Source organism: Gnatocerus cornutus, chromosome 8 (genome assembly GCF_029298725.1).
Source record: "Gnatocerus cornutus isolate USDA-ARS CGAHR chromosome 8, icGnaCorn1.1, whole genome shotgun sequence".
NCBI lineage: Eukaryota > Metazoa > Arthropoda > Insecta > Coleoptera > Tenebrionidae > Gnatocerus > Gnatocerus cornutus.
The window spans coordinates 9,225,139-9,234,147 of NC_142240.1; the positions used below are offsets into that span (position 1 = coordinate 9,225,139).

Consider the following 9,009-nt stretch of genomic DNA (forward strand, 5'->3'; position numbering starts at 1 on the left):
AGTTTGGCTTTCTCAATAATGAAACAGATGCATTTTGTTTATTTTACATTAATTTTATTATTGCGAGTAATGAAACAATTTTACATCAATACAACTTGTGAGGTAGCTAACTAATAATACGCGTCCGTAATGTTGGTTGCCTAACTTCACATTTTCTTATATCCAACCTTTCTGAATGAATTTCCTCGTGATCAACCAAATTCTATTCTTACAAATCTCTGAAATGTTAGCCGTTTGCTGAAGCAGTCGTTCTTTGTTGATTTCATGAACTTCCCACACGTTATTTTGAGATGGAAGTATAGACGGTATTGCTATCATCACATAGAAATAAGCAACTTCTCTAGCTACGCGTTGCAACTCTTCTTCGAACGCACCAAAATTAAACTTCTCAGTATCGCATTTCAATTCTACCAAATTCCCAAGCAACTGCTTATGGTAAAATTTGAACAACTCGTCGAAATTGTCTTTAAAAACCTTATCTTCAACGCTGGTACAAAGAAAAAAAATGAGATCTTTAGTTACTGACGCGTACTCGTACAACTGCCAGTCGAGGAACTTGACATCGACAACTTTGTTTAAATGGCTCTTTACCATGATGTTGTTCACCCATAAATCATCGTGGATGAGACTAGCGAAAGTGTCTTCGCGAAACTTTGCGGTGTTTTTGGGAAGACCTAAATTTTTCACGCAAGTTTGGATCATTTCACGGATTTTTTCAATGTATAGAACGCAGAGTTCATCTTCTTGTACCACGGCCAAAATAGTGTTAACTATCAGATCCGAAGTCATAAACTTTTCGTTGTTGTCCATTATAAAAATGGGATACTCGTCAAAAAATGGTTCCAATTTCGCGTTGAAAACGTCGGGGTGGTGTTGTTTTAACGCCAAGACTGCACCGTGCAGCTCTGCCATATTTTCCAAGATGATTTTGGTAATGTTGAGATCGAAACCGGTAAGATTGTCCCAGAGGGTATAACCGGCGACTTTGAGATTTTCCATGAAGATGATGGAGTTCTCGTCAAGATTTGATGCCGATGGGTCTAAACTCAATCGTCCTGTGTAAAATTTCGGGAAAAAATCTAAACTTCTTGAAGAGCCTTGCTCTTTCTGAAACTGTCTCAACGTGGGGACTATGGTTTGGTAAAATCCCAATTCGTTGCGAACAGTAAAAGGCACATTCATGAAAGTTACCATAAATTGGCTAGACGGAAGAAATTTAGCAACTGTGTGAACCGTTTCTTCTTCACCATCTTCATTTTGGACGACGATATTGATTGCGAGCGCTACACTTGCGTAATTCTCACCAGGAGCAGTGAGGGGTTTCTTGTCACACCGGAGATATTTCTTGTTCGAAATGATGTCAGGGAGAAGGGAATCGAATTCTGCAATTTCTGGGAGCTCCATCTGGAAAAGAACACTGTAACTCAATTCTCTAGGGGTCTTCGCACTTACTTCAAATTTTGGTTCTTTCAGATTGCGAAGGCTTATAGTTGGTTATCTGGAAGATGTTTGCCTCATTTAGTTAAACAAGATAAGTAAGGCACTAGTTCGTCACATTACACACAAAAATAGGCTTCAGGATTTAGATTAGGTACAGATCGTGAAATCTTAATATCATCAAACAAAAATGTGCGCATTGGTAAATTTCTTCAATGCGCAGACGCGCAACTCAGCTGACTTGTCGAACAGTGGCGTAATATCAACAAACAACATAAGTTTTAGATTTTATTAACAGTTTTTCTCACTTTTAAAAATTGAATCTTTAAATCTAAAGTTAAAAATGCAATTAAAATTTATCATTATCACTTTAATGCCATTAAAAGTTAAAACAACAAGACTTTAACTTGAGCTAAAATTTCCTATTGTCGACGCCTATGGCGGCCGCTATTCTTCTTCATGCGCGTGTTTGGTCATATTTGAATTTCACGGATAATAGCGATAAACAACCCAAAAGTGGGACACTTGTAAATAATTTATTGTTTTACATTAAACTACCAGCAAAAATCTAAACATGAAGCTACGTCAATTAATGAGTTAATTTTCTAAATCCAGTTCCTTTTCGCAAACTCTTGTACAAGAAACTCCAATTTTTCTTTCTGCTTCGGTGGTACCGGCTCTTCCTTTGACATATCCTCCTCGTTATAGTCTTCCAACTCTTTGAGACTCTCATCTGGGGCAAAAATAGGCTGCAACATCATAATACTATGGAAGATTTCATACTCCCGAGCCACAATCGCAATTTCTTCTTGGAATTTTTCAAAACTAAAACTCGCAGTGTCGCACCCAAAACTTGTCAAACTCTCTACCAAAGTCTCGTGGTACAACTGAACCAAATCGTCATAATGTTCCCGAACAACTGGGATCTGCACGCTTGAAAAAATAAAGAAGAAAACATCGCGAGCTGGAGATCCATACTCGCCCAACTGGAAGTCAACAATTTTACAATGAACAGGTTTGTCGCCTTGGAACTTGATCATGAAATTATTGATCCAAGTATCAGTGTGAACGATTGTGGCAAAAGGTTCTCTAATCAACTCCGGAGATGTCTTAGAAATGAGAATCGAAGAGCGAAATGTTTCAACTATTCGTGCAGAGTACTGTTTACAACTGTCGATGTCTTCGACCATGTTTTTGAACTTTTCTATAACACCCTCTCTGACCGCGTCATCGAAAACAAAAACTCGATACTCTTGGAAAAGCGGTCGAATCTTCTCTTGGAAAGCTTCTGGTTTCAACAGTTTCAAACCTAGGGATACCGCGTGATACTTCGCCATGGTTTTAATAACCAGCTGAGCGGTTTCATAATCAAATCCAACGGTACGTTGCAACATCTCATAGCCTTGGGTCTTTAAGTTTTCAAGAAGGAGAACCGCGTCGTCATCGACTTCGTTTTTCTCTTTTTCGAGGGTCAATCTTCCTCCTAAGAACTTGGGGAAAATATCTAAGTAACCCACAATTCCACGCTCGTTTAGAAAGGCTTCCAACTCTGGTATTATCGTGTGGTAAAAGTCGTACTCGTTTTTAAACGTTACTGGAATGTTAAACATCCTCCGCATGAATTCCCCACGCGGTGGAAGCTTCGCCACTGTTTCGTAGTTTTTGGTTTCAGTTTGTATTTTTAGAGCAAGCATTTGGCTGCCGTAGTTCTCACCATTAGCTGTTAATTTCGAAATTTCAAGGTTGGTAATGATGGCTCCGATATCTAGAAGCTCCCTCAAGTTTGCTATTTGGTTGTCCATTGTTGCTATTGTTTACACTATTACATGACAAATAATCTATAAAACATGTACTTACGTAACAGTGATGCGCGAAAATTGCAGATAAAAGATTGTCTCTTTCAAAATACGTTTCAATAAGCGCACATATCTCGCCACAATGATTCATTCGTCATTGCGGTAATTGGTAGGGGAGAGTGGGGTAATCACGAAGAGATAATTAGGACGTAACGCTAAATTTAGGAACAGATCTGTTGGAACTACGTAATTTTTTTGTTTTACTAGATAAAAACACCAAATAAACAATATAAGACAAAATCAAATATGATTGTAACCAATTCTAAAATCATTAACACATTACAATTTATTATACATTCAAATTAGATCCAGTTTCTTTTTGCAAACTCGTTAACAACGAAAGCAAGTTTTTTTCTATGTAAATCGGAAGGTTCGCTCGTCAGAATGTTCCCCGGGCGTAACTCAGACAATTCCACCGCATTTTTCCTATCAGCAAAAATCGGAAAAAGCATAAAAATAACATGAAAAAATTCTGACTGTTTCGCCTCAGTTTCCATTTCTTTTTCCAACGCTTCCAAGGTAAAACGTGAAGTATCGCAATGCATTGTTTTTAAAACCGAGATTAAAGTCTCAAGATACAATCTTATCAGCTGATTGTAAAATTCCTCGATGACGATGCTTTCCACGCTTGAAAACAGAAATAAGATCAAATCTCTGGCAGGTGAGCCATAAGTGAAGCATTGAAAATCCACCAACTTGCTTTTAATCGGAGACCCATCTTGAAACTTCAACATGGTGTTGTTGGTCCAACAGTCATCATGCACGACCGTCGCAAAGAGTTCCTCAGGATCATGTTGTGTTGACTGATTATCGAAGGCCGCTATAATTCTCGGCTTCATGGTTGAAATTTCACTGTTATCAACCACCGATAAGATTCTTTCTTTTATAGCTTCATGTTCTCTTTTTACAGAAGACCGAGGTCTCAAAAATGGAAGAACGTGTTGTTTAAAAACTTCCGGTTTTTGTAATCTCAACGCTAAAGACACTCCGTGGAGATGAGCTAAATCAGTCAGAACTAAACGAGCTGAATCGAAATCGAGTCCTCGCGTTCTTTCCAAGATCTTGTAGTTATCAATTGTGAGATTTTCCAATAAAAGGACGCCATCGTCATCTACCTTATCACTACCATCGAGATTAAGTCTTCCCCCTAAGAACTTTGGGGTGAAATCGATGGTTTTTTCCACGCCGTGGCTCCTCTGGAAGTCCTGCAAAAGTGGGATTATATCCTTGTAGAAAGCAATCTCGTTACGAAAAGTCAAAGGAGTATCAAAGATCTTCTGGATGAACTCATTGGGAGGAACTGTTTTAGCTACTGCGTGGATGTCTTTCGTTCCGTTGGTAGTCTGGACAGTGATGACCACACTCAACATTATACTTCCATAGTTGTCACCTGGTTCCGTTAAACGCGAAACTTTTTGGTGGAGGATTTTCTCGCCTTTTTGCAAAGGAACAAGACCTTCGAGGTTTTTAACATTCATTTTACTACTGTCTTTGACTAAACCTGGTCTTACTTTTATCACTGTTATCTAAAAGAAGGACAAAGGTGTGGAAAAAAACAAACATGTAGTTATAAATCCATTTTCTTTTAACAAACTCGTTTACAAAAAACACAAACTTTTCTTTGAGTAAGTCGCTGTCTTCCTCGGAGATGAGGTTGTCTGGAGTCATTTCCGCAACATCAGTCGCGTGTTTTGTCTCTGCCATCACCGGAAACAACATGAAAGCAATGTGACCAAACTGGGAGTTCCTAGCCTCGTAGTCAATTTCTTGAAGGAACGCTTCGTAGTTGAACTGTGCTACGTCACACTTCAAGTCGCGTAGCACGGAAATGAAGTTCTCATGGTAGAACTTGAGTAAGTCGTCAAAAGACTTCTTTACAATCTCGCTCTTGACGCTACTGATAATGAAGAAGAGCACGTCTTTTGCAGGCGAACCGTAGTCGACGACTTGGTAGTCCACGATTTTGATTTTGGACGGTTTACCACCTTCAAACTTGACCATGGTGTTGTTAGTCCAACAGTCGTTATGACTGATAGTAGCAAACGGTTCTCTCGGTGGTTTTACAACCATTTGCTGACCAAACTCTTTGACGATCTGGTCTTTGAATGGTCTGAGAGCATCCGTGTTGTCGACTAATCGTACTAAATCTTTTAAGAGTTTTTGGTAGTGATCAGGCATTGATTTCCACGTGTCTAAGAACGGCGCGATCTCTTGGTTAAACACTTGCGGTTTCTGTAATTTCAATCCCAAACCTACAGCATGCAAAGATGCGAGTTCTGCTAAAATCAACTTCGCAACATCTATATCTAATCCTGCGATTCTATCCAACGTAACGTAGTTGGCGATTTTTAGATTTTCAAGAAATAAAACAGCGTCTTCACCTACCGCCGCGTTGTTATCTTCCAAGTTTAACCGACTTCCGTAATATCTCGGAGCAAAGTCGATGATCTTTTTAACCCCGCGCTCTTTTTGAAAATTCTGCAAGAGTGGATAAACATACTTATAGAAACCATTTTCATTTTGGAACGTCACGTCGGTGTTGAACACCTCCCGCATGAACTGAGTCGGTGGTAACATCTTCGCAACGAGATGAACTTCTTCATTCTGGTCCGCGATCTCCAGGTCCACTTTCAACATTAAACTTCCGTAGTTTTCACCTGGTGCTGTTAAACGTTGCACTTTGTGTCTTAGGATGGTTTTGTTGCCATCCAACTTGATGACACTCTTGATGTTTTTGATTTCAACTACGTCCATGGCGATCTGGTCAAAACTGATTGCTCACTGCAACACGCGGAATGAAAATTAATTGTTATCGGCCTTGGACATCAGATGGTTGGGTGCATCATGCAACCGGAATTGTGCACTAATTGTTTGCTTTATCACATTGAACTGAATTGAAACTTACAGTTTGATGGTGTTGCGATTTATTGTTGGACCGTGAACTAGTTTTATCAGTATGACTTTACTGAGAAATGTGGACGAAATCGATTGATTTTGTTATATAAGGAGCTACTAAAATTGCATAAGTAAAAATGCAGCAATTATGACTTTAGAGGCGAGAAAATTTTGTGGAATTTACATTTTTAGTACCAGCTACTAATTAAATTTTAAAAAGGTGTTATTGAATAACAATAAGCAAAAAAGCAAGAAATCTTTTTAAACAATACATTAAATAAAATTATCAAATTGGATCCTACTAAAGAAATAAGAATCAAAATTTTGTAGCCGCAAGATTTGTAACAGTTTTTTATGAGAATAAGTATTTCCATCTCGTGAACAATTTGGTCAATACTTACAGGTTTCTACTGGTACTAAGTAGCAACCAAAAATTAAGTAATGTTGGTAGTTTTTTTTGACTTTAAAATTTAACTACTACAAAAACGTTCAATTTTTAACTTGTTTTACGATGGGTACTTATCTTTAAACCGCTGGTCAAAGACTAAATCAGCAACGTTTAAAATTTTCCGCTTATCGTAATTACTGTACAAGTAATCAAGCACGCAAAACGTAGAAGCATGTAAAATCAAAGTTTTCGCTTGGCATTATTATTAATTCTCTTTGAAAAACATTCTATTCTCATGGACGCAATATAACAAATTGAGAATTTCAAATTTGCCGCCTTGATAACAAAATCCAAAGCCCCGAATTTGTAAAAACCACTTTTCCCAGCCAATTGGGAGAAAAATTGGAGCCTCAGGGCTGAAAAAATTAAGAACGAAATCAAGAGTAAAAATATTTATTCAAAAATACTACTTTATCGATTATAATCTTGAAATTTGCCTAAAATTTGCAATTCCAAGATCATAACGCCCATTAATATTATATAAACAGTATAAAACGCAGTCTTAAAATGTGAGCACATACAAAATTTAACATAAATTAACACTATCCTACTGCTGCATCTTCTTCGCTACAGCTTGACACTCATCGCATTCCAAGTCTCCTTCCGGGTGTCCACGTGCACATTGTGTCTCCAATTTGTGTCCGTATTGCTTAAGAGATTCAACGGCAGGCTCGACAATCGACTTAGCTTTCTCATAAACGGGCTCCACGAAAACTTTGGCTTTTTCCACGGCGGGTTCGACGACAGTCTTCGCTGTTTCAACAGCCGGTTCGATTTTTTCATAAGCTGATTTAACGGCTGGTTCCACGAAGGAGTAAGCTGCACCGACAGCCGGCGTCACCGTGTTGTTGACGTAGTCTTTGGTGGTGGTGTACATCTGACAAAGAATCTAAATAAGAGATTTTTTTTAGAGGATGATGATGATGATGGAAAGATGAAAATGAAAAATTTACTTACTTCACCAGGTGGTAGTTTCACAGCAGGAACTTTGGTTTCAACGTAATCAAGACCGGAGCAAAGAACACCATCAACTTTCTTGATGGGGCCTTCAAGGCCTTGGGCGATGGGTTTGCCAACTTCCACGGCTTTGTGGACGACGCTTTCAGCGGTGCTGCAGGTCCATTGGGTGACGCCGTTGTAGTCCTGAAAGAAGAGTTAGAAACAGTTCGAAAAAACTTGAAGGAAACTTACTTTGATTTTGTCGTAAATGCTGGTGGCGGCTTGGATGGAGGATTCCACCACGGGGAGCTTCGCCACACGGTTCACAGACTGCATGCACGTGGGGGAGTTTGAGTTAACTTGAGTATCAGCCATTCTGCAAAATTATCAAAGTGTTAATGTCGTAGTCGATGCAGCGAGAAAGAACACGAACGTTGGAGTGTTGATCTGATAATCGTTTTAAAAACTTGATAAGACCACAATGGAGTGTTTTTACTGACCGAGTTTTTACAGCGTAGAGGTCAAATCATTTAAGACATATTGAAGCTTCCATGAGAGCCGGTATAAAAAAGCGGAAGCAGCAACCCTAATCTTATTAACTTGAAGATGAAAACACCCTCAACCGAATGAAAGTATCTCAAAAATCGATTCACCACACTGTTATACTTACTTTAATTCAATTATTGCTGCTTGGAAAACACTGAACGATGATAAATAACGCCACACAAAACTCGAACTGTACCAGATTAAGGTCGTCTACTATTTTGTATAGTATATATAGGAAGAGGTGGGGGACCCTTGCTCTGAAGTCTCATTGTGTATCACATGATACCCTATAATACCGTACGTGTGAGGGTCCAAAGTTCAAAATGAAATTTCCAGAAAATCTTGCGCGGTTTTTCGTAATAATTTTCGGGTTTTCACGGAGAAAGGAGTCCCCAGAAGTAATTTTGAAGGAAAGCATAATGACTTTGGGAAAATTTACGTTCAAACAAAGTTACAAAACGCCATGATTCATTCAGTACACGTTGATAATCTCGGGATTGCACAATTTCATGAACTCTGCCCCCAATTTGACGGGGACAATGTTCAGTACTTTTAGGTACAAGGAATGTCACACTTTAAAGTTGCTAAAATTAAATTTAGTAATTAGGATAATGAGTCACTCGGTGGATAGTAGGGAGTGGGATGTTTCTGCAGGAAAGTAGAATAAGAGTAGTTTATTGTCCTTCGTAAAGAGAAGCAACACGAGTCTGCTTTATACTTACCTTAGATATTTAATATATGTAGTTCTAAAGGTGTTTTAATTTAGTGCAAATACTCTGAGAATTCGCACTGATCACATTGAAACCACTGTTTCTTCGAGAAGTAAAAAATCAAAGATTGATTTTATGAAAGTTTATTATACAACAGTCTAAAAAATTTTAAAATGTG

The 9,009-nt window shown here is 38.5% G+C and overlaps 5 protein-coding genes across 6 annotated transcripts; all 5 read right to left on the reverse strand.

Annotated features, from left to right (window-relative positions):
* Window positions 1–47: 47 nt before the first annotated feature.
* Window positions 48–3,382, reverse strand: LOC148169542 (uncharacterized). Its single transcript, XM_088043205.1, has 3 exons — window positions 3,295–3,382; window positions 1,453–1,498; window positions 48–1,404 (listed from the first exon to the last, which is right to left on the reverse strand). The coding sequence occupies exon 3, from the start codon at window positions 1,402–1,404 to the stop codon at window positions 157–159; it is 1,248 nt and encodes a 415-aa protein (XP_087899331.1). The 5' UTR covers window positions 1,453–1,498; window positions 3,295–3,382; the 3' UTR covers window positions 48–156.
* On the reverse strand, window positions 1,958–3,386 carry LOC148169543 (uncharacterized). Its single transcript, XM_088043207.1, has 2 exons — window positions 3,295–3,386; window positions 1,958–3,244 (listed from the first exon to the last, which is right to left on the reverse strand). Exon 2 carries the CDS (start codon window positions 3,237–3,239, stop codon window positions 2,043–2,045), a length of 1,197 nt encoding a protein of 398 aa, XP_087899333.1. The 5' UTR covers window positions 3,240–3,244; window positions 3,295–3,386; the 3' UTR covers window positions 1,958–2,042.
* A 209-nt stretch (window positions 3,387–3,595) lies between these two features.
* On the reverse strand, window positions 3,596–4,771 carry LOC148169544 (uncharacterized). Its single transcript, XM_088044203.1, has one exon. It carries the CDS (start codon window positions 4,769–4,771, stop codon window positions 3,596–3,598), a length of 1,176 nt encoding a protein of 391 aa, XP_087900329.1.
* Window positions 4,772–4,775: 4 nt separating this feature from the next.
* LOC148169545 (uncharacterized) lies at window positions 4,776–6,718 on the reverse strand. The gene is made up of 2 exons (XM_088044204.1): window positions 6,590–6,718; window positions 4,776–6,074 (listed from the first exon to the last, which is right to left on the reverse strand). The coding sequence occupies exon 2, from the start codon at window positions 6,045–6,047 to the stop codon at window positions 4,776–4,778; it is 1,272 nt and encodes a 423-aa protein (XP_087900330.1). The 5' UTR covers window positions 6,048–6,074; window positions 6,590–6,718.
* A 295-nt stretch (window positions 6,719–7,013) lies between these two features.
* Window positions 7,014–8,374, reverse strand: LOC148169546 (lipid storage droplets surface-binding protein 1-like). 2 transcript variants are annotated; one of them, XM_088043214.1, is made up of 4 exons: window positions 8,246–8,374; window positions 7,828–7,951; window positions 7,594–7,779; window positions 7,014–7,513 (listed from the first exon to the last, which is right to left on the reverse strand). In XM_088043214.1, the coding sequence occupies exons 2-4, from the start codon at window positions 7,948–7,950 to the stop codon at window positions 7,184–7,186; spliced, it is 639 nt and encodes a 212-aa protein (XP_087899340.1). In that variant the 5' UTR covers window position 7,951; window positions 8,246–8,374; the 3' UTR covers window positions 7,014–7,183. The 2 variants fall into 2 exon arrangements, with proteins under 2 accessions (XP_087899340.1, XP_087899339.1); XM_088043213.1 differs by having other exon boundaries at window positions 7,014–7,525.
* Window positions 8,375–9,009: the final 635 nt, after the last annotated feature.

Coding starts and splice junctions, on each gene's coding strand:
- LOC148169543 (XM_088043207.1), bottom strand. CDS start 3,239: ATGGACAACCAAATAGCAAACTTGAGGGAGCTTCTAGATATCGGAGCC.
- LOC148169542 (XM_088043205.1), bottom strand. CDS start 1,404: ATGGAGCTCCCAGAAATTGCAGAATTCGATTCCCTTCTCCCTGACATC.
- LOC148169544 (XM_088044203.1), bottom strand. CDS start 4,771: ATGAATGTTAAAAACCTCGAAGGTCTTGTTCCTTTGCAAAAAGGCGAG.
- LOC148169546 (XM_088043213.1), bottom strand. CDS start 7,950: ATGGCTGATACTCAAGTTAACTCAAACTCCCCCACGTGCATGCAGTCT. Junction 7,780..7,827: donor GCATTTACGACAAAATCAAA/GTAAGTTTCCTT, acceptor CTCTTCTTTCAG/GACTACAACGGCGTCACCCA. Junction 7,526..7,593: donor TGAAACTACCACCTGGTGAA/GTAAGTAAATTT, acceptor TCTCTTATTTAG/ATTCTTTGTCAGATGTACAC.
- LOC148169545 (XM_088044204.1), bottom strand. CDS start 6,047: ATGGACGTAGTTGAAATCAAAAACATCAAGAGTGTCATCAAGTTGGAT.